The sequence below is a fragment of the Aphidius gifuensis genome, linkage group LG3 (genome assembly GCF_014905175.1).
Source record: "Aphidius gifuensis isolate YNYX2018 linkage group LG3, ASM1490517v1, whole genome shotgun sequence".
Taxonomy (NCBI): Eukaryota; Metazoa; Arthropoda; class Insecta; order Hymenoptera; family Braconidae; genus Aphidius; species Aphidius gifuensis.
In genome coordinates this window covers 19,801,357-19,828,852 of record NC_057790.1, presented here as the reverse complement: position 1 = coordinate 19,828,852, position 27,496 = coordinate 19,801,357, and the positions used below count along the sequence as shown (strand labels likewise).

Here is a 27,496-nt window from a genome sequence, read left to right as displayed (position 1 = left end):
TTTGCCAGTCAGTTTTAATTTGTTGAATGAAAATGAAATAATTACGCATTGTTGACATTTTTTATAAAATAAAAGCAATAATTAATATATTAAAAAAAAAACTATAAGTACTATACTAAAATGAATTTAGTAAAAGTAATTGTATTAATTTTAATGAGCTCGTTTGTAAATATAAATAATGGATATAGAATATTAGGAATTTTTCCATCTCGTCCACGTAGTCATCACATAATGTTTGATGCAATTTGTAAAGAGCTTGCTAATCGTGGACATCATGTTGATGTTATGACTATGTATCCAAATAAAAATCCTCCAAAAAATTACAATGTAATAGCTAATTTTGAAAAATATGATGAATCAGTCGTAAATAAATTTAATATATCATTTGCAATGAAAATTGATGGTATTGTTTTGCGTCGTATTAGTGAATATCATGGTAATAGAATTTGTGAATACCTGGGTCTTCCTGAAATACAAAAAATTGTTAAAAATCCACCAACAAATCCAGCTTATGATCTTGTTATAGTTGAGGTATGATTATTTATTGAAAAAAAATATACTTAACGTTTTATGATAATTTATTTGGTTTTTCTAGTCATTTGGAGCAAATTGTTTTATTGGAATCGGTCATGTATTAAAAGTACCAGTTATCATGGCAAGTTCAACACTTGATTTACCATGGCTTGACAATGCTCTTGGACAACCAGCAAATACAGCTTTTTTTCCATCATTTTTTACTATTAATATTCATCCAATGTCATTTTTTACTCGTCTCTTTAACACATTAAATTATCACATTAATTTAATTGGCTATCAACAATTAACTAAAGCTATTCAAAATTCACAAATGAAAAAATACCTAGATGACAATATTCCTCCATTGGAAGAGCTTGAAAAAAATGTTGTACTGGCACTTGTTAATTCTTTTCATAGTTTAAATGGTATAAGACCAATTACACCATCAATCATTGAAGTTGGTGGATTACATGTTAATTCAAATTTTGTTCCATTGCCAAAAGTATGTATCTTAATTATTAAAATTACACAACACATGTAATTATTATATTTATTTAAAATTTTTAAGGAGCTAGAAAAATGGTTAAATGAAAGTACCGCAGGTGTAGTTTATTTTTCTCTGGGTTCAATGGTAAATATTGAAACATTTGAAGAAAATATAATAAAAGCATTTTATACAGTATTTAAAAAAATTCATCCAGTACGAGTATTGATGAAAGTTGCAAATAGAGATAAACTATTACCAGGTCTTCCTGATAATATTAAAACATCATCATGGATTCCCCAAGTTGCTGTGTTAGGTAAAAAAAAATAAATAAATAAATCAAAGAGCTAGATGTTGTGTTAAACCAATTTTTCTATTGTTTTTTTTCATCTTAAATTTACTTGATTTAATTATACTGTTAATTTCAGCTCACAAAAATACAAAAGTATTTATAACTCATGGTGGTTTAATGGGCACCCAAGAAGCATTAACATATGGTATTCCACTTATTGGAATTCCTTTATTTGGTGATCAACCTGCAAATATAATATACTATTCAAAGCTCAACATGTCTTTACATCTAGATATTAATAATTTAACTGAAGATACAATCAGCCATGCACTCAATGAAATATTAAACAATCCAAAATACAAGTATGTATAAATAAATAAAAATAATATAATATAAATTAATTTTTCAACAACTGATTTATCATTAAAATTAAATTTTGTATTTAAGAAATGCTGCTGTATTTCAATCAGCACGTTTTCTTGATCGTCCAATGTCACCAATAGACACAGCAATTTATTGGACAGAATATGCCATTAGAAATGGTCAAAATTCATTACGATCACCAGTTGTTGATATGTCCTGGTGGCAAGTCAATTTATTAGACGTTTATTTATTTATTATAATATTATTTTTAATTATTTTATTTACGATAATTTTTTTATTTAATATGGCTTGGAGAATTGTCTTATCAACACGAAAACATGATAAAAATGATTAAATATTAATCTACTAATATTGACTTTAATTTATATGATAAAATAATTGCTTGGTAATGTTTTATTAAAAAACAAAAAAAGTAATTTTAATCTAATTTAATTATTTAAAGAAATTTTCTGTTGATGCAGAAAAAATTAAAAAAAAATTTAATTAAATTTTTATTGTAGAAATATTTTTGATAAAAGAAATGTATTATCATATTGATAATTTTTTATAATATATATATTTGTGAGTGTGTATATATTAATTTGACCAATGAAAATGATTTAATAAATCTTACATAATTCATCATCATTATAGTCATCATAATATATGATGTTAATAACTATATTTATGTACATTGTACAGTCTTGCTTCTGGCTGGCATTCACCGTTCACTCGAGAGTCTGTCTACCACAAAATATATATTTGTAAACACGTATTAAAACTCAGCAGTTGTGTTGTTAAACCTGCAACAATAAATCAAGTGTTATATTCTGTTCATAAATAAAGAAAAAAAAATATAAATCAACAGACAATAAAATAGAAAATAAAAATGTGGTCAATTAAAATAAATTTATTTATTTTAATTTTAATATATATTGATTGTAGTGTTGCATTAAATATTCTTGGAATATTTCCATTACCAGGAAGAAGTCATTATACAGTTGGTGAAGAAATATTAAAAGGTCTAGCTGAAAAAGGCCACAAGGTTGATGTAATATCACATTTTCCACAAAAAAAAGAAATTCCAAATTTCACAGATTATACTATTGCTGGTTCAATTCCATTGAGTGTAAATAATATGACATTTCAAGAGAGTCAAATGACTGGTGATGCATCAATGGAACACATTATAAATAAACTAGGTGAACAAACATGTGATTTACTTGAACATTCACAATTTAAAAATATTCTAAAAAAACCAAAAAAATCATATGATGTCATTGTTGTTGAGGTAAGAAAATATATATTTATAAATTAATTTTTATTGATAAATTTACTTATCTTTGTTTTATTTTAATAAAGGTATTTTTTGCAAATTGCTATTTAGCATTTGGTCAACACTTTGATGTACCAGTTGTTGGAGTACTATCATCAAAAATGCTTGATTGGCTATATACACCATTTGGCAATGAATTTAATCCAGCATATATTGGAACTATTCTTTCAAGTTTCAGTCAACAAATGAATTTCATTGAACGTCTGAAAAATACATATATTTATTATCTAACAACTTATAAATTTAATTATTATGTTGAAAAACAGCTTTATCATGTTGAAAAATACTTTGGACTAAAATTAACATCGATAAAAAAACTTTATGATGATGTTGCTCTTTTACTTGTTAATTCACATCACAGTATTGTTGAATTAAAACCACAAACACCTGATATTATTGATATTGGTGGTGTTCATGTACACTCAAAGGCAGAATTAACTCCGGTAATTTATTAAATGACTTTGACCTTGAATTTGTTTGCATACTCATTGACAAGATGATTTGAATAATTTGCATCTAATTATAAGCAAAATAATAAATCAAATTATTTTATCATTACAGTATTATTTAATAGAAAATTTAAAAATTACTTTTTACAATATTTCAGGATCTTAAAAACTGGCTTGATGAAAGTAAAGATGGTTGTGTTTATATTTCTTTTGGATCCATGGTAAGAATTGAAACACTACCTGCTGAACAATTAAAAGCATTTTATGAGACATTTGAAAATATAGCACCTGTTCGTGTTCTTATGAAAATTGCTGATCCAAAATTATTACCTTCTAATCTTCCAAAAAATGTTAAAACATCAACCTGGCTACCACAAGTTGCAGTGTTAAGTATGTCTCATATATATTTCACTTTTTAAACCACAGCATAACTTGAAAAAAAAATAAATAAATTAAATAAAATTTATTTTAATACAATTAAAACTTAACTGTCAATTGTTGTTTTATTTTTTTTTTAGAACATGAAAATACCAAGGCATTTGTAACTCATGGTGGTTTATTGGGAACACAAGAATCCATTGCTTGGGGAGTTCCATTAATTGGATTTCCTTTATTCGGTGATCAACATGCAAATCTTGAAAATTATGCAAGAAAAAAAATTGCTGTTGTTTTACAAATTAAATCATTTAATTCTGAAAAATTAACAAATGCAATTAAAAAAGTTCTAAATGAACCAGAGTACAGGTAAATATTAATACTTGCCTTTTTTTTTTATTTTAAAATAAAAATTGCTTTATATAATTTTTATTTTTACAGAATTAATGCTAAAAAAATATCTAATATTTTTATGGATCGACCAATGAGTCCAAAAGACACAGCAGTTTATTGGATTGAATACATTGGAAGACATGGTAATTCCTTGAAATCACCTGCAACAAAATTATCCTGGTGGCAATTATATTTGTTAGATGTTTATGGATTTGTTTTTTGCTCTATTATTATTCTATTATATATTTCAAAAAAAATTATAAACTTATTGTACAAACTTTTTTCGTCTAGAAAATATGAATCTAAAAATTCAAAAACATCTCTTAAGAAAAAACAATAAATAATCTATAATTATCATTAAACAAATAAATTTTAAGTAAAAAAAAAAAATAAAAATTCAAATTTGTTACTGTCGCATGAATTTCGACAATGAAAATTCACCTTTACATATTATTTTATAAAAAATAAAATAAAAATATATTAAATAAAAATTATTTTAAAATATCATTCATTTTTTTTTACAATTAAAAATTATAAATAATTATTTAAACAATTATAATACATGCCAAATTGATATTAAATAATAAAAATAAAAAATTTCGATTGACGTGTCTCTCTCAAGCGCATGTCACTTCCGTCATAACAACAATAATAATATAAATAAATAATAATAATAACTCGCCGGTTTTTTTTGGTGTCTGTTGTCGATGGTCTTCGTGGCATATTGACGTAGTACATAATAAAATTGAATAATGAATTTACGTATAAGTTTGCTTGCTGTTTTTTGCATATTTGCATTAACAAGTGCTGTTAAAAATTCACCAACACTTGTTTTGCTTGATAATTTAGCAATCAAAGAAACACATTCAATATTCTTCAAATGGATGCAAGGTACTGGATCAAATTTTTCTGATTTTTTTTTTATATAATATACTACTTTTATTATCAATATTATCATGTCCAAAATTACCTGTAAAAACAAAGCACAATAATTAATATTTTATCCATTTTAATTGATATTATTATTGTATTTTTTTTTTAATCATCAATAATAATCATAACCTGAAATTTAAATTTCCAGATAAAGGATATAATTTACAATATAAATTAGCTGATGATGCTAATTTAGTGCTGACAAAATATGGAGAAGCATTGTATGATCATTTGATAATATTTGCACCATCTGTTGAAGAATTTGGTGGTTCATTAAGTGTTGAAGCAATAACTGAATTTATTGATCAAGGTGGTAATGTTTTGGTTGCTGGTTCATCAAATTCTGGTGATGCATTACGTGAATTAGCATCTGAATGTGGTTTTGAAGTTGATGAAGATGGTGCAACTGTTATTGATCATTTAAATTATGATACAAGTGATTCTGGTCATCATACTAAAATTGTTGCTGATTCAGATAATTTAATTAATTCACAAGTTATTGTTGGTAGTAAAAAAGTATCACCTTTACTTTATCAAGGTACTGGACTTATTGCTGATCCAGAAAATCCACTTGTATTACGTTTATTAACATCATCAAGTTCAGCATATTCTTATAATCCTGATCAATCAATTAAAGATTATCCACATGCTGTTGGAAAAAATACACTTCTTATTGCAGCATTACAAGCTAGAAATAATGCTAGAGTATTATTTTCTGGTTCATTATATTTTTTCAGTGATGAAGCATTTACAAGTCCTGTACAAAAATCACAAGGTATTACATTTAAAATTACAACAACAACAACACAAAATGTGTAAAATAATTTTAATAATAAATAATATTTACATTTTAGGTGGAAAGAAATTTGATAAATCTGGTAATGAAGAAGTTGCCAAGTCAATGGCACAATGGGTATTCAAAGAAAATGGTGTTATTCGTGTATCATCAGTTAGTCATAATAAAATTGGTGAACAACAACCACCAGCAGCATATACAATTATGGAAGATGTTATTTATACAATAACTGTTGAACAATTATCTGGTGATAAATGGATACCATATGAAGCAAATGATATGCAACTTGAATTTGTCAGGATTGATCCATTTGTACGTATGACTATGACACCATCTGGATATGGACGTTATGAAGCACGTTTTAAAATTCCTGATGTTTATGGTGTTTATCAATTTAAAGTTGATTATAATAGAATTGGTTTAACACACTTATATAATACAACACAAGTATCAGTACGTCCACTTGAACATACCCAGTATGAAAGATTTATACCAAGTGCGTATCCATATTACATCAGTGCATTTTCAATGATGGGTGGTGTATTTGTATTTTCATTTGTTTTCCTTCATTACAAAGAAAATGTTAAATCAAAACCAGAATAGATTCATCTTTTTTTTTTTCTATATATATTATATTAGATTTTTTTTTTTTTTTCTTGTAATCCAATTTCAAGTCAATAACTTAGTTTAATTTAAAAAAAAAAAAAACTGTTACGTATGTTTTGTACTGACTGAATGACATTTAAAATTAATGAAACTTGAATATTTTTTTGTTCAAAGAAAATTATTTCAAGAGAAAATTGTTTATTTTCTTTATAATTTTTTGCAATTAAATCACTTGATGTATATTAAATTGTACACATTATTTTGAGTGTTTGATAATTTCTATAATAAAGTACAGTAATGTTATAAAAATAAATTATTTATTTTGTGCATTTATTTATTTATATTTTTTTAATGTTTATTAATTTATAATTATTTATATTTTTGGTGGATATACAGGAATTCATTTTATTGACAAAAATTCCAGCGGCCATTAACTAGTTTAATTTGGGGTAAAATTACTAGATGAATAAGCCAATGAAATGCTTGAATTATAACAAACTTACTGATTTTAAATTTTGCGACCGTTGAGAATAATAATCTCATTCATTATTATTTTGTGTGTGCCTGTCTGAAATATTCGTTGGACCTTTTACCCAGAATTGCCCAGAATTATCATAAAAGGTGTGCTCGGCATTTTGGCCTTTTAATTATTTGTCAATTAATAATTCTACAGTGCTCAGTGTTAAATACAAAGTTAAACAAAAAAAAAATAACAAAATTCAGTAATTTATAATAACATTAAAAACTTTTTCTTTGTACAATTCAACTGTTTTTTTTTTTTTTTTTTTTTTTTTTGTGGCAACAGGTGTGATTGCTGTTTTGTTTGCATATATTTATTGATGAAAATATCATTAAAAAAATCAAGGTAAATTATTCAACATGTCAACATGATTATTAATAAATAATAACAAGTCTAAAAAAAAAAAAAAAATAATTATATTAACATAATATTTAAAATAATTATAAATTATTTTGTGTCAAATAAAAAAAGACCTTGAAAAGGTTACATTGATTTTTATTATTATTTTTTATTTATAGGTGAATAAATAATTATAAAAAAAAAAGCCAAGTGTACTTGAACAAAATCACATAGATTGATTGCTAAACTGATTGACAATAAAAATGGCAAAAAAAGTTGAAAGTATATTTAATTCACCAATGGCATCAATAGATGCACCAATGTATGTGGATTTTAGCCAGGGAACACCAAATGCATCAGCTAAATTAGATGATTTTTTTGACATAATACATCCTGAACATGATGATGACTTTGGTACTAATGATGAGCTTGCATCACCTTTAGATTTTGTTGAGTCAAATAATATTGTATCAACACCATCATCAGACGGTGAATTTCTTAAAAGTTTAAATACAATTGAAATGACACCAATTAAAGTTATTAAAAATACAAATACAACTTGTGTTCTTGATGAAACAACAGTTGGTACTGTTTTTGATAATGTCAATAATATATTAGCTTCAATATCAAAAAATAAAAAAATGTTACATTCAAATTTAGATAAATCATTACAAAATGATCATGTTAATCCAATTAAATCATCAAAAAAAATAAGAATATCAAAATCACTTCATAATACAATAACTGAAACTGATGAAAATCTTGATGATAAAATAAAAATAGCTAAAAAAACAAGAAAATCAATTGCAACAAGTTTAACAATTGATAATACACAAATACCACTTGGTTCTAAAGTTAAAGTTAATTTAACAGCTGATGATGAATTTAATATTGGTGAAATGAAAAAAATTATATATAAACCAATTAGAATGGGTACAAGAGTAACTCGTTCAATGAAAATGAATAATAGCCAGATTAATAATTGTGAAACAAATCAAGTTGATGAATTATCAAATAAAGTACAAAATGTATCACTTGATGAAGATGAAGATGATGATGATGATGATGTTGATAATAATGATACATTGATATCTCAAGATGGTGCTGATAGTCAAGCAGATACAATGAATTCAATTGAAGCTAAAAAAGATTGTCAGTCATTAAAATTAGAAGATAAAAAAATTACAATTGATAATGTTATTAATTCAGTTTCTCGTGATGTAATTTCATCAATTTCAACAACTGGTATTCAACAACTTTTGGCACAAGGAATTCCCCTTGATATGCCAAGTATGAATGAATCTCGAGATACATTTACAAAAATTTTAGAAACAGCTAAAGAAATTAAAACTTTAGTTAAAACAAAAAATGATAAACCTGATAATGCAACAACAGACTATCAAAATGTTGATAATATTGAAAAATTTGAAGTACATCAAATGAATTATGATGAAAAAAAACCAATTAAAACACGTAGTGGTGGTGTTAAATCAACTGTATTAGCAACAACACATGCACGTAGACGTAGCAGTATAATGCCAATACGTTCAACAACAAATAAATATATTAGTGTTGCTGAAGCTATTAAGAAATTTCATCGTGCAACACCTGATCGTTATCATACTAAAAAACCAGTATCAAAAGAAATACAAAAAATTATGAAATACGAGCCAAAAAGTACTGTACCAGTATCACCAGCATTAAGATCAAAATCACGTACAAGAAAAAATCATGTATTATCACAAGCTGAACGTGAAGAATTAGAATTACAAGAAATTAAAAAACATAAATTACAACCAAATCCATTACGTAAAAGTATATTAGCTGCTGCAAAACCACTTAAAGAAGTTGCTAAAAAACCACCAACAATGCCAAAACCATTTCATTTAACAAAAGTTAATCAAAAACCACCAACAACAACAACAAAATTTAACAATGATAAACCATCAACATCAACTGATCATATTTATCAATCTAAAAAAACAGTTCTTCCTAAAAAAAATATTGTACCAACAATTGTCAGTGCAAATAATGGTTTAGCTGTAACACAAACTCAAATATTACATTTTGGTATACCAACAAATCCAAATAGAAAAACACTAACAACAACAACAGCAACATCAACAGCAACAACAACAGATCGTCATGATAATAAAAAAAAAATTATACATCCATTATCATCAGCATTTGATGAACGTAATAAACAATTTTTAGAAAAAAAAGAACAAAAAATTAAAAATTTACAAATTAAAGAAGCTGAAAAATTAAAATCTGAATTTCATGCAAGACCAGTACCATCAATTATTAAAAAATCAATTAAAAAAACTGATAATAATCATGATGATAAATTAAATGATAATAATAATCATCATAGTGTAACAAAATCAGCTCCATTTAGTTTTGAACAACGTGATAAATCAGCATTAAAAAAAAAAGAAGAATTACGAAAAAAATTAGAAAAAGAAGAATGTAAAAAACGAGTATTTCATGCAAATCCAGTACCACATTTTAAACCAGTTAATGTTCGTACTATATCAAAAGAAAGTTTACATAAAGATGATAAAATTCAACAACGTAATAATAATACAATTAAAAAAATTGAAAAATCAAAATCATATGATAATCTTGGTGTTAAATTAAATATATCATCACGTGTACGTGCAACATCAACAGATAGACTTAATCGTGGTGTTTTAAGTGATAAGTCAAAACAAATTAGTCGTGGTAATTCACGTGATAATTTAAAACCAATTAGTCGTGGTAATTCACGTGATAATTTAAAGCCAATTAGTCGTGCTAATTCACATAAAAATATCAATGATCAAGAAAATAAAGCACCAAATAATCAAATTGGTAATAATATGCCAGCATTAAAACAAAAACTTCAACCATTTGAATTACACAGTGATAAAAGAGCAAAATTACGTCGTGAATTTGATGAAAATATACGTCAAAAAATTGAATATGATGAAATGAAAAAAAAACGTGAACAAGCTGAAAAACTAGCACGTGAACAATTGGAAATTAATGAAATGCGTAAAAAAGCTGAAATAAAAGCACGTCCAATGCCTGTATTTAAACCACCTGTTCATATTAAATCAACTAAAGCACTAACTGCACCAGAAAGTCCAGCATGGTCAAGACGTCTTCAACCAAAATAAAAAAATATTCTTTTGTCTTTGTCTTTTTTTTTTTTTTTTTTTTTCTTTCTTAATTGTTTTAATTTTTATGTTAGCATGTAATAAGTATTTTTTAATCTTATCGTCTTTATTATTTTGAATTAAATGTTGAAAATTATTATTATTATTATTTTTAAATTGTATGAGAATTAGATATAAGTGAGATAAAAATATAATAAAAAACGACAATAAATAGTCAATTAATCATAATAATATTTTTTTTATAATTATAATTACAAACATTACGTTAAAAAAATTTTTGCAGTTTTTTTTTTTTTTTGTAGTAAAAGCATTTGGGCCATAAATTTTTGTTCTCGTTTTTGCTAGTATCATTTTTTTTTTTTTTTTGAAATAAATAGATTTACAAATTAACAGACCTAGAAATATTTTTTTTTTTTTTTTTTTTACAAATGAACTATTGTTGCAATTAATTATTGAACATAATTTTTTTTGTTCCCCCTAAGTTGCTTTTTTTTTTTATTTATTTATGGTCTCTAGCATCACTTACTGCTTGTCCTTGTGTTTTTTTTTTTTTTTTTTTATTTTAATTTCATCTTTTGACCCACATTTAAACAGTTCTTTTAATATAAAAATTTGTTCATTTATTGTTATAATTATTAGTGTAAAAATGTACTATGTATGAAAACCAGTCAAATATTCTCTGTTGATTTTACTATCTCATTAAATATTAAAATTAATTTAAAAATTGACTCGATCATTATTATGACAAGTTATTTACGTATTAATGTTGTTATTAATGTATTGATTTTTTTTAATTTCAGTTCAAATTAATTCGACCAAGTGTAAGTCTCAGTTCTCGAACTAAAATTTAACTTTTTTTAAATTCTACTTTTTCATTTATTAATATTATTACTATTGTTAAAATAAGAACGCCTAACATGTGGTGTACAATCAAATTAATAATTTAAAAAAAAGAAAAAAAAAAAAAAAAAAACCAGGTAATCAATGGGGGGACCGAGGTGTTGGATAGAATAAATATATGTCGTTGTATAATCTGGTCCTTAAATTTCAAGTTAGCATGACATTGTCATTTGTTTAATAATTAATTTTCAAATTGAAAAATTTTTCTTCTTATTTTGTTCAAAATCGTGTCCATGATTTTTCTTATTATTTTATAAAGTTTTTTGTTTGATAAATTTTTGTCCACTACACACATATTTCAATATCACCAGCTAAAATTCTTGTGATAATAAAAAAAAAAAAAAAAAAGAAAAAAAAGAATTAAAAATATAAATAATAATTGTTTCTTTGTTTTTTTTTTTTTTTTTTCTAATCATTCGAACCACCACCAGTGAACTCATCGCGTCAAAGTTCTTTTAATAATGCTGATTTTGCATTTTTTAGTTTATCAAGACGTTTTTGTAAATGTGAATTTGCTGTTTCAAGTTCTTCAACACGACCCTGTGATTCTCTGACCTGTAAATTAATAAATATATTAGTACAAAATTAATTTATTAATATTATTAATAATAATAATTGATATAATATTTCAACACATACTTCACGTTGTAATTTACGTTTTTCAACTTTAAGTTCATCTTCAGCTTTTTCAGATGCTTCAGCTGATGATTTATAACGTATTACTTGACTTTCTAGCCTTGCAACTGTTGCTTGTAATGTCAACATATCTTGTTCAGCTTTTTGTAATTTAAATTTATAATCAGCAAGTAATTTATTAGCTTCACGTTGAATATCATCATTATCTGCTAGACCTAATACTGAACCAGATGATCTTTCTGATCTCATTCGATTTTTAGCTTCATCAAGTTCTAATTTTAAATGTCCTATTTCATCTTGAAGTTCTTTTTTTTCAAAGGCAAATTTTCTTAACCGAACATCTAAAAATATACATATACAATTATTAAATAAATTGGTTATTTTAAATTATTGATTAAATTAAAATTTATTGTTTACCCAATGAACCTTCACCAGCATTTTGTAATAATTCAGCAGCTTCTGTACTGACTAGTACTCTTTTTCTATGAGTTCCATTCATTTGACCTGTTTCTTCATTTTCACTTTCTTCATCTTCCACAATAACAAGTCCATTTTCCTGAAAGAATATTTTTAATTAATAATAATTCAATTAAATATTATTATAAAATGAAAAAAAAAAACATAATTAATTTACTTGAATAAGAGTATCTCGTTCTAATAATTGTGCTTTGCATATATCTAAATCTTCTTTCAATCGTTGACTGACACGTTTTAATTGATCAGCTTCTCTATTTTTTTCCCTGAGTTCACGTCTTAATGTTGCTGATGATTCTTCTAATTCTTCTAATTTATCTTTTAATAAATCAACTTGATATGCATATGATGATTTTTCATTATCAAGTTGGGCATTTGCAATCATTGCTTTACGAAATTTTTCTTCAAATTCTTTTAATTCTAACTGTTAATATAAAAAACTTGTTAATATATTTAATTATTTATATTTTTTAATTAAACTTACTCGTAAATCTCTGCTTAAACCAGCATCTTCAAGTGAATCTTCTGATGATCTACGACTTGATTGAAAATTATTTGAATTTGTTAATAATCGAGCTGTTCTTATTGGATCTGGTGTTACCCTCAGTGTTCTTGGTCCATCAGCTAAACATAATAATTATATACGTTAATTATAACATTATAAAACAATAAATAATATTTTAACTAATTAAAATTTATTTACATGTACACATATCGTAAACTCTATCAGCATTTTCTTCTGATTCTTTATGTTGTCTTTCCAAATCCCTCATTCGTATTTCTCGAGCTTCAGCTCGTGCTTGTCTTTTTGCAGCTAATCTTGCTTCTGCCTGTAAAATATTTTTTAATTAATTATTCATTCAATATAAACAAACAATTATTAATTGTATAGCAAAATTTATTATTTTAAACGAAAACAAATAAACAACATTCAGTCAATATTTGAAAAAAAAAAATTATTAATGTCCAAAAATTATTCTGATCACATGAGTAACTGTCAACAAAACTTTCCAACTAACACATACCAATTTCACAAATATATCTAGTATGTTTATTTTCCGTTACACTCATGTTTTATGTTTAAAAAAAAAAACAACCATAAACATTATATGTACTATTTATTTTTATAATGTAACGTAAAAGAAAAAAAAGAAAAAAAAAGAGTACCAAGCTTGAATAATTCATGGTACACTTGTTGACATCATTCTCAACATATTATCAAGCAAGAAGAACATAATACATATAAATTATATTATAAAAAATTAAATATGTAAGTAGATCAGAAGTATTTAATTTACAATATTTATATATTTAAAATATTTAATGACCATTACCTCCTTTGCTATTTGATCAAGAGCCTGATCTTCAGCAGAATGTCTTGTTGCATTACGTCTTCTTCCTGCTACTGTTGACTCCATTATTTATTAATTTTTAAATATATATTTATAATTTATTTTATGTTATTAAATTTTATATATATATTTTCTTTAATTATTTTAGATTTTTTTTCTTGGTCAATGAAATTAAGTACATGTAATTCACTTGGTCACGTTGAAATTTATTTCTCTGTGACCTCAGAAATAATTAGACCACCACACTAGAGACAAACACAAATGATTTACAAGCATTAATCATTTATATAGAAATTAAAATTAAATTCATAACTAATATTTAAAATATATAAAAATTATTTATTATTATTAAATAATATACTTGTTGAATTAATCATCAGCTGTTTTTTTTTTTTTCAATTTTGTAATGACTAATTTTCAAGGGTATGTTTTTTAATAAAAAAAAAAAAAAATTCAAGTACGATAAGTAATCAAAAAGAGAGAGAAAAAAAAATTTTAGATAATCATGCAAGTATGAGCAATTAAATACCATTGACAGGATACTAATTTTATTTGTCTTTCGTGTCTCAAATTGCTTGGCGCAAATTCAATTAGCTACTAACTACCAAAGGGGAACGATAGAATTAAATAATAATAAAAATAAATTATACAAATTTATAAATTATTATTTTAATTAGATTATTGATTGATTTCTAGGTAAAATAATAAAAATTATGTCAATATAAATAGAGAAAACAATTAAGATGAAATATTCATTTATTCTTGGAGTATTATTTAAGAAAAATTATATATTGAAAATTAATTAAAATAAAAAATAGGCAATTAACAACACATACATGCACATAAACACCCACTCAATACAACAGAAAAACAATCTGAAAAAAACACATACATGAGTCACACAAAAATAAAATAAAAAGTTGTTAGAAAAATAATAAGAAAAAAAAAGGAAAAAATTGTGGTAACACGTATTTTATACAAGATCACTTTTAAACATTTAAAAAAAAATGTAAATATAGAAAAAAAAAAACAAATTAAAAATAATTATATAATATATAGGTCAAAAAAAAAAAGAATAATAACAACACAACAAAATATGCCGGCAGTCAATTTTTTGTGTATGTATTATTTCAAAGTTATTTGTCAAAAAATAAACTTATATAGGTATATGATAAAAAAATAAAAAAATTATAAAAATATTAATTTAAGAGTGGGAGAGTTAACACTATAAATACTATGAATGAGAATACGATGACTTTTCTTCCTTCTCCTTGACGTCGATGACCATCTGTAGAATGAAAATGACTCCACGAAAAAAAAAAAAAAAAAAGATAAAGATAAAAATAGGCAAAAAAAAAAAAAATGGCAAAAATAATAAACAAAAATAAAAAATAAAAAGAGTAAAAATATATATAAACAATTTAAAAATAATACAAAACTAGTATAACACTCAATTGATAATGATAATAATAAACAAAAATAAATAATAATAATAATGAAAATAAATGTTGAAAAAAAAAAAAAAAATGTACCAACTTTTTTTTATCTGTTTTTTTTTTTTTCCTTTTATTTGTCGTTGACGTATCCACCGGTTAATTTTTTAAATAAAAACACTTTTAAATAATAGATAATATAATAATAAAACTAGGCACTTGTTTAATAATTAATTATAAATATAATAACACATTTAAAATACGTGATATCGCACAAGAACACGGTGTAAGATCCATTTTTTTTTTTTCTCTCTCTCGCGATCGAGTAACTCTCTTAACGGGGTCCCCTGTATGTTACGCATACACAAGCAAATATATATAGCCAGCAGGTATTCGTTTTTATATATATATATATGACCCAGGAAGGATCATCATCATCATCATCATCATCGCATCAACATTGAGATAACACACACACAACACACGAACATTACGCCGCCGCGCCTTTGACAATTAAACTTGGCGGCATCTTTTTGTTTATATTTGTACTTGAATTTTTTAATACGCGGGAAATTATTTTTCATTATTTATAATATTTATTTGACAATTATTTATTAATTAATGTCAATTTTTAGATTTTAATTATTATAAATATTAGCTTTTTAATTATAAACATTATTAAGCTTTAATTTAGCTATTTTTTATTTAAATTTTATATCTATTTTATCGATTGTAGATAGAAATATTTTAATGGATGACACATGGAGGATATTTTTTTTTTTTTTTTTCAATGACTTTGTCGTTAAAAAAATAACAACAATAATATCTCAAAAATATAAATAACGTTTTGGAGTGTTTTGGAGTAAATTAAATATTTATTAATTTAAATTAAATATTTATTGTTAAATAATTTTTTATTATTTTGTTGATTAATTATTTGTATTTATATAATGCAAATAAATAATTTAATGTAAATTAAAATTTAAAAAAAAAGCTGATATATCAAATTTATTGTGATTTTAAGGTTATATTTCTACAAAAATTTGATGATTTGTTGATATAAACAATTATTTAAAATGAGTGTTGTTATTGAAACGACAATTGGTGATTTTACTGTTGATCTTTTCACATCTGAACGTCCACAAAGTAAGTTTTTAATTTAAAAAAAAAAATATAAAATATTATTTATTAATTAATGATTATTTCTTTTTCTAGCATGTAAAAATTTTTTAAAATTATGCAAAATAAAATATTACAATTGGCATTTATTTCATACTGTACAAAGTAATTTTATTGCACAAACTGGTGATCCAACTGGAACTGGTAAAGGTGGTGAAAGTATTTATAGTAAAATAATTGGTGATAATGCACGTTATTATGAAGCTGAACAAATACCCAAAATACGACATGGAAAAGTTGGTTTATTATCAATGGTTAATTGTGGTGATAATTTACTTGGTTCACAATTTTTCATAACACTTGATGAGGATTTACAATCACTTGATGGTCAACACTGTGTATTTGGTGAAATTGTCGAAGGTTTAGATATTGTTTTAAAATTTAATGAATCAATTTGTGACAATGAACATCGACCATATCAAGATATACGTATATCTCATACTGTTATTTTGGATGATCCTTATGATGATCCAAAAGGACTATTTATACCTGAACGATCACCAAGTCCAACAAAAGAATATCTCGAGGTAAAATATATACAATATACAAATTAAATTTTAAATTTAATTATTATTACATAATTTGTATATTTTTTATTTATGCTTTTAGAGTGATAGAATTAGAGCTGATGAGTGTATTGATGATACTGCTGGTATGACAGCTGAAGAAATAAATGAAATGAGAAAAGAAAAAGAAGCAAAAGCTGCTGCAACAATTCTTGAAATTGTTGGTGATATACCAGATGCTGAAATTGCACCACCAGAAAATGTTTTATTTGTTTGTAAATTAAATCCAGTAACAAATGATGATGATCTTGAAATAATATTTAGTAGATTTGGAAAAATTATTGGGTAATTTAATTAATTTTTATTTTTATATTATTTAATCATTATTAATATAATTAATAATATATTATTTTTTTTATTTTAATTAAAGATGTGAAGTTATTCGTGATCGTAAAACTAATGATTCACTTCAATATGCATTTATTGAATTTGCTGATCGTAAAAGTTGTGAAGATGCATATTTTAAAATGGACAATGTATTAATTGATGATCGAAGAATTCACGTTGACTTTTCACAGTCTGTTTCAAAAATGCGATGGAAAGGAAAAGGCCGAGGTTTTGTACACAATGATGATAAACGAGCTCATCAAAATGATGATTCATATAATAATAAAAATAATCAATCACGTAATAAATATCGTGATGATTATAGAGAAAGAAAAAATGATAATAATTATTCACGTAAAAATAAATATTTAAATAATAATTTTGATGATAGAAAAAATAATTATTATCATGATAGAAAATATAGAAAAGATGAAGAATTATCACGTTATGATAAAAATCGAGACTACAAAAAACGTGATGTACATGATCGTCATGATAGATTTAGAGAAAAAAAATATTCAGATGAAAAATATCGAGATAGAAGTACTAGAGATGAAAAATATTCAAATGAAAAAATTAAAGAAAGAAGTAGAAGTAGAGAAAAAATAAGAGAAAGAAGTAAAAGTAGAGATCGAAAAGATAAAAATAAAATTGAAAAAAAACGTCGTGAAGAAGATAGAGATATTGAAAAATCTAAAAAACATAAAAAAAAAAGATCTCGTGATAGATCAGTTTCACGTGAACGTTCATACAAGAAAAAAAATAATAAAAAAGATCGTAGAGATTATTAAAACTTGTAATTATAAAAGTTAACAAAAAAAAAAAACGACTTAAATAATGTAAAGTTTTATTTTGATGGTTTTTTTTTTTTTCTTAAATAAAAATAAATGAAATAAATAAATTTTTATGAATTGAAAAATTTCGAAATACTTTTTCTTCTTGATTAATTATTATTTTTCCTTTTCAATGCATCGATTAATTACTTTCTAAAGTAAATAAAATATGAAAATTAATAAATGATATGTTACAATAAACACACAAGACGTTGACCACAATTTTTTTAGAATTTTTTTCTATCATTTTTCTATCATGACGAGTCATTGAGACAACCACTAAACGCAATATATGTTTTTTTTTTAGCAGCCTTGAAACCACATGACGTAAAATAGTTGTTGTAATAATTTAGAAAATTTTTACAACAATTATATTGTTAATAAAAAAATACAAAAGAGAAAATTAATATAAATTTATCAAAGTGAATTTTCAAAGTCATTCCAATCACTGATATCAATGCATTTTTATCCGATAAAAAAATCTTGATATCTCATCGATAAAATATACAATATTGTTTTTAATTACGTCATATATTAATATTCATATCCAAATGTATTGATTAAATTATAAATAATAGTATAAAAAAAAAATTTAGAAAATTTTAATTATACTGTTTTAGTATGAAAAATAAAAAATTAAAGTCAGCATGTAGTCTCGAATACTAATACTCATAAATAGATATTATTACAAATTGTTTATTGTACCAATAGACCACAAGCCAACTGATAGAAATCAATTGAAATATTGATTAACAATTTACTGATATTAATAATAATAATTTAATTATTTTCTAAAATTTTTCAAAAATTTTTTTTTGTCCTAAATTATTTTTTTTTTAAATTTATTTTCCATCGAAATTCATTAGAAAAATGATTGATTAAATTTTTTTAATGGACAATTAATTTTTAATTTTTATTGATTATTAAATTTCATATTTAAATAATTATTTGTTCATTATTTCACAGTCAAATATAAATTGATATTTCAAATATTAAAATTCTCTTAGCCATGTGTAAATATTTCATTTAAAATTTAAAACTTTTATCAACAATCAACTCTAAATACCGTTTAAAAAATAAAAAATAAATTTATACAAAATGAATAATTTAATCCATGACACAAAGATGATCCCAAGTTATCATTTTTAAAAATAAAAAAATAAAATAATTGACCATGGACTAAAATAAAATACCACATGATAAAACTGAGAAGATTTTTTCATTGTGGTCAAAGCGAGGTCAATAATTTACAACTCAAATAACTAAAATTTAATTAAAAAAATTGTCAATAAATTATATCAATAAGCAATAACAAAAAAAAAAATAAATCAATCATAATTCCTTCAATCAACAATTATATAAATTTTTTTTTCATCAACTAATAATAAATTAATAAATAAAATAAAATTTTATATAATTATTTTTAAAATATTAACAAATAATCATAATTTTTTTTCGACCACATTATGTCATAAATTTATGTTACAGAGATTCAATGATCGAATTCAGTAATCAGCTTATAGTCACGCAATGTTTTTTTTTTTTTTTCAATAGTTATTCAATTTCTTTCATGTATTATGTACATATATATAATATTTCCAAAGTATATGTAAATTTATTTGCACTCAATAAGGCCTCTTTCACTGTGCACAGTAATTTTTCAATTTAGTTATCACGAGTTGGTTCAACGATACAAACATTATTTTTAATCAACACTTTGTGAACCATGAAAATTTTATTTTATTTTCAAATCACAATTATTAATAATAAAACAACAAAAAAAAATTATTAAATTAAATAAATAAAATATTATTAAATTAATTTGCATAATTGTTATTCAAAAAATTAATTTTAAATATTATTTTTTTTTAACGATTTAATTATAATATATAATTTTAATTAAATTTTATTATCCGAATCAATGAGTTGTTGTTGCAAAATATTATTATCAACTGGATAAATTAAAATAAAATAAAATAAAAATATTGATTGTGATAAAGTGATTGATTATTTTATTAAAAAAATTTTTTAAATTAAAAAGTAAATTTTTAATTTTTTTTCAAGACAATTGACGTAATGTTTGAAGTTGACGACAGTGATATTGTAAATAATTTTGACAAAGAAATTCAATGTTTTATTAATAATAAAAAAATAATAATAATAATGTCAATAAGATCGAAGGTCAATGCAACAAGTCAACTATGAGTGAATTAAAAAATTGTTATTCAAGTGAAAATTTAGACTATTCAAATTGTAAAAATATATTATACAATGATACATCATCATTATTAAAATTAAATGATGATAATAATAATTTAAATTTATCAAAAAACGAATTTACTGATGTGTCATTAAACATGGAAAATATTGAATTAAATTCATTAAAATTTGATGATAATTATAATGATTTAGATATTGATTCAATTGAAAAAGATTCTGTATTAGAGTGTAATGAATTTGATGATAATAATAATACACCATTATTAATACCAGTAATGTGTAATAAATTATTTAATAATGATGATAAAATAACAGCTTACAGTTATACACCAGAAAGAATAATTAAAAATCATGATTACAGAATATTAACACCATCACCAAATTTTTTTCCAGACTTACCAAATTCTTTGTATTATAAAAAAAATTATAATAATAATATAAATGATAAATTAACAATTAAAAAATTAGAAAATTTAATTGATTCATCAAAATTTGGTTAGTTTAATAAATTAATTATTTTTTTATTATCATTTGTTTGTATATTTTTAATTAAATATTTTTTTGTTTTATTTTTTAGGATCACGACATTTAAAAGAATTAATGAATCAACGAGATGCTGAAATATTTGTACCAGTATCATTACGTTATCGTAAATATTTAAAAAATAGATCTAAAAAATTTAATTATGATGACGATGTATTAGAAAAAGATCCATTGAATATAGCTAATTGTGATACACCAAGTGACATTGAAATACCAGAATTAGAGAGTAGCACAAGTTCAAGTATAAGTTGTAATGATTTTAAAAAAAGTTATAAAAAAATACCAGTATGTTTATCTGATGAGCTTGCAACAGCATCAAATGTTTATACAACAATTGATTCACATCATACTAAAATAGCATTTAATAAAGTTGTTGAAATATTAGAAAGTCTTGATAGTAATCCTGATCAAGCTGATGTTTTAATTGAAGATAGATTTTGTTCTGGTCATTGTGGACATGATCGTTTAACACGTCTTGCACTTTCAATTGAACAAGAAGACGAAACTTATGTTACTGTTAATCAAGAAAATTGTCATGATGTTTTTAATCAACTTATACAAAAAGTTGAAAAATTACAATCATCAACTAAAGGAATTTTTAAAGATGTTGAAATTTTAAGAAAAGATTATCAATATGAAGATAAAAAAATGGAAATTTTAGAAATTGAAACATCAAGTTTACGTCATGAAGTAAAAGAGCTAAAATATCTTGATGATTTAGTTAATCTTTTACGTGGTGAACTTAATAAAATATCACAAAGAAATTGGCCTTTTCTTTTAGGACACAATGATAATTCCAATGAAGAAATAAATTTAGTTGTATAATTATCAAACAATTATTCTTTTTAAATTATAATTACAATAATAAATTAACCAGACAAGATAAAAAATTCTTTGCAAAACATTTATTCAACGAATATTGAAATTGAAATTGATTCAACAAAATATTTTATATCTATTTTTAATTAAGTAACCAAAGAAATATTTGAAAATTAAATCATTGACTATCACAATTAATTCATGTAAATTAAATTAAAAGAAATGTAATAATATTTTTTGCTGTAAATTAATCAACAAAAATCTACACGATTTATGGATAAATGTAATTTTTTTTTGTTATTTGGAAAATGAAAGGAAAAAAAAAAAATTATTATTAATATAATTTTTAATTGTGTTGTTATCATGCTACCTTCTTCTTTCACCTTTAACGGTTTTACGTTTTTCTTTTTTCTCTTCTTTTAATTGTTTTTGTTTTTCTCTATAAAAAAAAAAACATTAATTAACACATATTATTATAAATATAAAAATAACATAAGTTATATTTTAAAATATATATATAAAAATTAATAACATACCGATCTTTTTTATCTTTTTCTTTTTTTTCTTGACTTTCAAGTTTAGCACGTTCACGTTTTTCTTTTAATTGTTGTGCAATATTTGCTGCATTTGTATTTTTTTCAATGCCACCATCACCACTACCACCATTACCACCACCACCAGTAGCAGTGTCATCATCACCTTCAGCATCACTTTCTTCACCATCAGTCATTTCACTGTATTGTGCTAAAATTGCTTCACGTATTCTTCTCTCTTCAACAGTACATGTTGTTCTTTGAGCTGTCTTTGGTAAATTTTGTGAATCCAATAATTTTGCTAAACGTACTTCAACATCCTCAGTTGGAGCAACAACAGCAGTAGCATCATCACGTGGTAACCATTTCACCCATGCTGATAATATTTCTGACACGTGTTTATCAATACCGTCTTCCTGAAAAAAAAAAAATCAACAACATTAGAATCAATTCTAAAAAAAATGAGTAAAAAAAAAAAAAAAAAAGAAAATAATAATAATTGTTATGAATATTATTTTGATGAATTGATTGGTTTTTTTTTTTTTTTTTTTTTCATTGTATTATTGCCTCGAGTTCTGGCATTGTTATTAATTCATTAATAATGAATTTTTTTCTTTTTTTTTTTTTGTAGAATGAACGCCGAGTACATTCTAACCTCACAATCCAAACGGTCCTCACCGTGATCCCGGCTATTATTCCTTCAAGTGCTTCAGTTTTTTCATCCTCAGTTTCATCGCCTTCCAATATTCCTTTGATATATGAACCAAATACACTTTCATCAGTATTTAATTCTTGTAATTTATTTGTTAACCAAGTATCAAATGAATTTATTGCCATCGCCATGACACTTATTGATTTCTTTTTATTTTATTTTTTTAATATTTTTTTATATGTACTTCTTCTAGGAGGCCCCCTCACAACAACAATGGCGGTGTGTATAAACATTGCCATCAGTTGATAATGCAAATAGTTAACAATTATTATTATTATTAAAAAAAAAAGATTTATTCGCGGAAAAAAAAAGTTGGCATCACACCCACACACTTATAAACACAGACACAATTGTACACAACACATGTGGCCTCTTTGGCTTTTTCAACCACCATCATCATCAACAGACGTCAAGTTGCAAAAACTAGAGGTTATTAAATTCACATTTAAACTGGATTATATAAACAAATAATTTAACTTAAATAAAACAATATAATTTTCTCAACAAGTTAATACACACTTGAAGAATAACAACAGGTAATTTTATCTATTTTTATTATCTATGTTGCTTTTTTTTTTTTTTTGTGTTAGACTCCTTTGTTATAATAAACAACAATTTAAATTTAGTTGTCAATTATTTTCATGTAAATATAATAAATAAATAATTTAATTTTACAGAATATAAATAATAACTTGAATTTGTTAAAAAAAAGCAAATAAATAAACGAAAAATTTATAATAATGTCAGCAACAATATCAAAAGTACCACGTGTATCAAGTTTGTTAAAATTATCATTGATAAAAATTTCAACAATAATATGGCGTAATCCATTATTATTAGAAAGATTAAAAAAATATTGGATATTAAAAAAATGGATGGAAAAAAAAACATTTTATGATCATAAAATAAAAATAAAACAAAATTTAACAGTTATATTAGATTCATGGTTTTATGATATTAAATTACATTCATTTCCACAATCAATTATTGGAAAAATAACAGTTGTTACAAAATCAATTGAAAAAAAAATAATACGTTGTTGGGATGATATTTGTAATGATGAAAATGAATTATATTTAAAAGAATTACCATGGATTGTTATTAATGATAATATTGATGTATTAAAATTATTACAATCACAATTTAATGATGAAAATAATTTTTATCAATCAGAAGCAATAACATGCTTGATGAATTTATGGGAAGCATCTGAAGAAAAAATTAATGATTTATTTATACCATTACAAAATGATAAAAAATTATTAAAAGATAATAGTATTGAACCAATTATAAATGACATAATTAAAAAATTAAATTTATCTGATGATTTAAGTAGTAATTTACATGATACTATTAATCAAATTGGTAAATCATATTATAATTTTTTTGAGCTTACAATTAATAGAATTGATACATTAAAAGGTACTGATTATATGACAACAAATATTTTATTTGATGATGAATTTTTAAAAATAACAAAATGGAAAATAATTGATTTATTAAATACAATTGATAATAATAATTCAATTGATAAATTAATTGAAATAAATACAATTGATACAATATTACCACAATGTTATTATAATATTAATTTACAACAAATAACAGCTATTAAATTTACAATTAATTTATGGCAAACAAAAATAATGAGAACAAAAATTGAACAATTATTAAATATGAAATTTGATAAAGCATTTAAATTAAAAATTAGCTATTTAAATATATGGACAAATGATATATTAAAAAATATTGAAAATTTAAATTTATCTGATTCAATTATAAGAAAAATGCCACAAATTATTAAACAAATTGGATATAATTTAATTGATTGGTTATTTGAAATTTATTGGTTGCTAAATAATGATACAAATAGAAAAATATATCAATCACCATCATTATTTGATTATTATGATCATGTTAAATGGACAACAATTGGTACAATTGATAAAGTTAAATCATTTGATTCATTATATAATACATTTAAAGATAATGATAATGCAAATATATATTTTATGCTTGGTGAAGCATGTAAATATTGTTTAGAAGATAATGTAAAACATCTAGCTGATAAAATTAAAAATAAAAATGGTTTTTTACATATTGCTGAATGGATTAATAAATATTGGTGTGATTATGTTATATCATATGTTGAAAATACACCAATACGTAAAATTAATTTTGTTGATTATCAAGAATTTATTGTTAATGGTCTTGATGTATCAACAAAATATTTTGTTGATAAAATATCAGAAAATGAATATAATAAAGCTGATAAAATATTTGATTTATCACATATCACTGCTGAAGTTGATCCATACTCAAAAATTATTGTTAATCATTCATGTGAAAATTTACAAATGAAATCACGTTTTTTACGTCAAAAAGAAATGTTTGATATTATTGTTTTTTTAATTCGTAATATGCCAAAAGAATTGGCTGAAAAACAATTACTAATTCCGGATATTGAATTTTACCAAGCTGTTATTAATGTATGGCGATGGAAAAATTTATTAGCTTTTTAAAAAAAATAATGTAATAAACAATATGACTTTTTTTTTTTTTTCTTCTATTAATTGTTAATTAATGAAAATAAATTTACTACATTTTTTCTTTAAATAAAAATAATGTTTTATAAATTTTCTTTTTTTTTTTTTCTATCTAATAATTTTAAAACAATAAAAATACATGAAAATAATTATTAATAAACAGATAAATTATAATTTTTTTAATAACATGTATATATAGTTTTACACATTATTTTTGTAATTTTGTATTGATGAATAAAAATAATCAAAAATAATTTTTTTTCAAATAAAATTTGTAAGCTGGATGTATGTATAACTTGACTAATTTTTTTCATACATTTACCTTTAGAAAATTCAAATGACATATATTTTTAATAACAATAATCTATATCATTTATCATTTTCGTTATAATTTTTATTTATAGCTAAGTATATTTAAAAATATATTTTAAAACACTATAAATAAGTAACCAACGATAAAAATTCAATAATTTTTTATTAATGAATGAAAGAAAAGGCTGATTAAATTTATAAATAATTTTTAATCAATTTATAAATGACAAAATATACTAAAAATAATATTACGTTATTAAAAAATTGATAAATATAGCTCATTGAAAAATTTAATGAAATTTCAATATCCGTTTATTTTTGTGTTATCTCTTTCGTCATTGATAACTAAAAAATAGTTTATAAATTTATTTTAAAATTTAGTCAATCAGTTAAAGTCATCATCGACACATCATCACATTATTTAAAAAAGTTTATTTATTTTTACAATAAAATTTACAAAAAACAATGGAAAAAATTGCCAGCAAAGTTATTGAAAAACAAAAAAAATTTTATCCAATTGAAAATTTGAATTGCTATTGTTTTGCAAAAATTTTCGTATATTTGTCAAATAATGATCGACTAAATTTAGAAAAAGGTATTTATAAAAAAATTAATTAAATAATTTAATTAATAATTATTGATAATTATATATATTTTAATTTTCAAGTATCAAGAAAAGTACGAGATTTATGTTTATTTTCTTGGCATGATGTTCGAAAAATTGAAATTGAATCATCAAATAATTATCCAATTGTTAAAAAAATATTGCCAAATTATGGTAAATATTTATTTGAGTTGTCATGGAAAGAGTATGAGTATGATTCACAATTAATATCATTAATAAATGACTACTGTAATCATTTGAAAAAACTTGAAATTTTCATATATTTTCCTGATGCTTGGCACAAAGATTGCAACAATGTAAGGAAACAAATAACTAATTAATTAATAAAAATAAATGCCAATAATTTTTTTCAATTATCAACAGATTATTAAAAAATGGAAATATATGAAAACATTGTCACTTTGGAATTGGAAATTTGAATACAACAGTATGAATATATTAACTCAAAATATTCAATTAACAAGTTTAACATTATCACAATGTAAAATATACAACAATGGACATTTATTATCAAATTTAAAAAACCTAGAATATTTAAAGCTGTATTTAAATATTGATGGTATCAATGACAATGATATTACTTGTATAATAAATAATTGCAAAAAATTAAAAACACTAATAATTGATAATTTAACAGTACAATTATCAATAAATGTTTTTGATGCAATTGGCAGTTTAATTGATCTTGAAATACTAAATTTATCAGGACAAAAATATATTAATAATGCCAGTATTAATAACATAATAAATAATTGTAAAAAATTAAAAAGTATTTATATAACATCAATGTTAACAACATCAATGACACTTAATAAACTTGGTTGTTTAAAAAATTTAAAATCCATTTATTTACCATCTTGTAATGGTGTCAATGATTATGTATTAAATGGTTTTTTAAATATTGAAAAACTTCATTGTTATAA

The 27,496-nt window shown here is 23.1% G+C and overlaps 8 protein-coding genes across 8 annotated transcripts; 6 read left to right on the top strand and 2 right to left on the bottom strand.

Moving 5' to 3' along the window:
- The first annotated feature begins 9 nt into the window (after positions 1-9).
- Positions 10-4,642, top strand: LOC122851013. The gene is made up of 10 exons (XM_044150060.1): positions 10-531; positions 596-1,018; positions 1,085-1,316; positions 1,429-1,654; positions 1,740-1,989; positions 2,539-2,946; positions 3,018-3,434; positions 3,599-3,830; positions 3,959-4,184; positions 4,257-4,642. Exons 1-10 carry the CDS (start codon positions 121-123, stop codon positions 4,546-4,548), a joined length of 3,117 nt encoding a protein of 1,038 aa, XP_044005995.1. The 5' UTR covers positions 10-120; the 3' UTR covers positions 4,549-4,642.
- A 235-nt stretch (positions 4,643-4,877) lies between these two features.
- LOC122852560 (dolichyl-diphosphooligosaccharide--protein glycosyltransferase 48 kDa subunit) lies at positions 4,878-6,856 on the top strand. The gene is made up of 3 exons (XM_044152438.1): positions 4,878-5,099; positions 5,290-5,916; positions 5,996-6,856. The coding sequence occupies exons 1-3, from the start codon at positions 4,961-4,963 to the stop codon at positions 6,538-6,540; spliced, it is 1,311 nt and encodes a 436-aa protein (XP_044008373.1). The 5' UTR covers positions 4,878-4,960; the 3' UTR covers positions 6,541-6,856.
- A 461-nt stretch (positions 6,857-7,317) lies between these two features.
- LOC122852559 (MATH and LRR domain-containing protein PFE0570w-like) lies at positions 7,318-10,591 on the top strand. Its single transcript, XM_044152437.1, has 2 exons — positions 7,318-7,408; positions 7,582-10,591. The coding sequence occupies exon 2, from the start codon at positions 7,666-7,668 to the stop codon at positions 10,561-10,563; it is 2,898 nt and encodes a 965-aa protein (XP_044008372.1). The 5' UTR covers positions 7,318-7,408; positions 7,582-7,665; the 3' UTR covers positions 10,564-10,591.
- Positions 10,592-11,098: 507 nt separating this feature from the next.
- LOC122852557 (leucine-rich repeat flightless-interacting protein 2) lies at positions 11,099-14,207 on the bottom strand. Its single transcript, XM_044152435.1, has 7 exons — positions 13,908-14,207; positions 13,277-13,403; positions 13,058-13,197; positions 12,734-12,997; positions 12,517-12,655; positions 12,103-12,440; positions 11,099-12,018 (listed from the first exon to the last, which is right to left on the bottom strand). The coding sequence occupies exons 1-7, from the start codon at positions 13,989-13,991 to the stop codon at positions 11,908-11,910; spliced, it is 1,203 nt and encodes a 400-aa protein (XP_044008370.1). The 5' UTR covers positions 13,992-14,207; the 3' UTR covers positions 11,099-11,907.
- Positions 14,208-16,171: 1,964 nt separating this feature from the next.
- LOC122852555 (peptidyl-prolyl cis-trans isomerase sig-7) lies at positions 16,172-18,755 on the top strand. The gene is made up of 4 exons (XM_044152433.1): positions 16,172-16,504; positions 16,574-17,064; positions 17,147-17,388; positions 17,474-18,755. The coding sequence occupies exons 1-4, from the start codon at positions 16,435-16,437 to the stop codon at positions 18,219-18,221; spliced, it is 1,551 nt and encodes a 516-aa protein (XP_044008368.1). The 5' UTR covers positions 16,172-16,434; the 3' UTR covers positions 18,222-18,755.
- Positions 18,756-19,678: 923 nt separating this feature from the next.
- LOC122852556 lies at positions 19,679-22,703 on the top strand. The gene is made up of 2 exons (XM_044152434.1): positions 19,679-20,978; positions 21,061-22,703. Exons 1-2 carry the CDS (start codon positions 20,465-20,467, stop codon positions 21,849-21,851), a joined length of 1,305 nt encoding a protein of 434 aa, XP_044008369.1. The 5' UTR covers positions 19,679-20,464; the 3' UTR covers positions 21,852-22,703.
- Positions 22,130-23,299, bottom strand: LOC122852558 (coiled-coil domain-containing protein 43). Its single transcript, XM_044152436.1, has 3 exons — positions 23,057-23,299; positions 22,382-22,794; positions 22,130-22,284 (listed from the first exon to the last, which is right to left on the bottom strand). The coding sequence occupies exons 1-3, from the start codon at positions 23,219-23,221 to the stop codon at positions 22,212-22,214; spliced, it is 651 nt and encodes a 216-aa protein (XP_044008371.1). The 5' UTR covers positions 23,222-23,299; the 3' UTR covers positions 22,130-22,211.
- Positions 23,300-23,433: 134 nt separating this feature from the next.
- Positions 23,434-25,922, top strand: LOC122852554. Its single transcript, XM_044152432.1, has 2 exons — positions 23,434-23,626; positions 23,768-25,922. The coding sequence occupies exon 2, from the start codon at positions 23,831-23,833 to the stop codon at positions 25,610-25,612; it is 1,782 nt and encodes a 593-aa protein (XP_044008367.1). The 5' UTR covers positions 23,434-23,626; positions 23,768-23,830; the 3' UTR covers positions 25,613-25,922.
- The last annotated feature ends 1,574 nt before the right edge of the window (positions 25,923-27,496 follow it).

Coding starts and splice junctions, on each gene's coding strand:
- LOC122851013 (XM_044150060.1), top strand. CDS start 121: ATGAATTTAGTAAAAGTAATTGTATTAATTTTAATGAGCTCGTTTGTA. Junction 532..595: donor ATGATCTTGTTATAGTTGAG/GTATGATTATTT, acceptor TGGTTTTTCTAG/TCATTTGGAGCAAATTGTTT. Junction 3,435..3,598: donor CAAAGGCAGAATTAACTCCG/GTAATTTATTAA, acceptor ACAATATTTCAG/GATCTTAAAAACTGGCTTGA.
- LOC122852560 (XM_044152438.1), top strand. CDS start 4,961: ATGAATTTACGTATAAGTTTGCTTGCTGTTTTTTGCATATTTGCATTA. Junction 5,100..5,289: donor ATTCTTCAAATGGATGCAAG/GTACTGGATCAA, acceptor TTAAATTTCCAG/ATAAAGGATATAATTTACAA. Junction 5,917..5,995: donor TCCTGTACAAAAATCACAAG/GTATTACATTTA, acceptor TTTACATTTTAG/GTGGAAAGAAATTTGATAAA.
- LOC122852559 (XM_044152437.1), top strand. CDS start 7,666: ATGGCAAAAAAAGTTGAAAGTATATTTAATTCACCAATGGCATCAATA.
- LOC122852557 (XM_044152435.1), bottom strand. CDS start 13,991: ATGGAGTCAACAGTAGCAGGAAGAAGACGTAATGCAACAAGACATTCT. Junction 12,441..12,516: donor TGCTGGTGAAGGTTCATTGG/GTAAACAATAAA, acceptor GTATATTTTTAG/ATGTTCGGTTAAGAAAATTT. Junction 12,019..12,102: donor AACGTAAATTACAACGTGAA/GTATGTGTTGAA, acceptor ATTAATTTACAG/GTCAGAGAATCACAGGGTCG.
- LOC122852555 (XM_044152433.1), top strand. CDS start 16,435: ATGAGTGTTGTTATTGAAACGACAATTGGTGATTTTACTGTTGATCTT. Junction 16,505..16,573: donor CACATCTGAACGTCCACAAA/GTAAGTTTTTAA, acceptor TTCTTTTTCTAG/CATGTAAAAATTTTTTAAAA. Junction 17,065..17,146: donor CAACAAAAGAATATCTCGAG/GTAAAATATATA, acceptor TTATGCTTTTAG/AGTGATAGAATTAGAGCTGA.
- LOC122852556 (XM_044152434.1), top strand. CDS start 20,465: ATGAGTGAATTAAAAAATTGTTATTCAAGTGAAAATTTAGACTATTCA. Junction 20,979..21,060: donor AATTGATTCATCAAAATTTG/GTTAGTTTAATA, acceptor TTTATTTTTTAG/GATCACGACATTTAAAAGAA.
- LOC122852558 (XM_044152436.1), bottom strand. CDS start 23,221: ATGGCGATGGCAATAAATTCATTTGATACTTGGTTAACAAATAAATTA. Junction 22,795..23,056: donor GAATAATAGCCGGGATCACG/GTGAGGACCGTT, acceptor TTTTTTTTTCAG/GAAGACGGTATTGATAAACA. Junction 22,285..22,381: donor GAAAAAGATAAAAAAGATCG/GTATGTTATTAA, acceptor TTTTTTTTATAG/AGAAAAACAAAAACAATTAA.
- LOC122852554 (XM_044152432.1), top strand. CDS start 23,831: ATGTCAGCAACAATATCAAAAGTACCACGTGTATCAAGTTTGTTAAAA.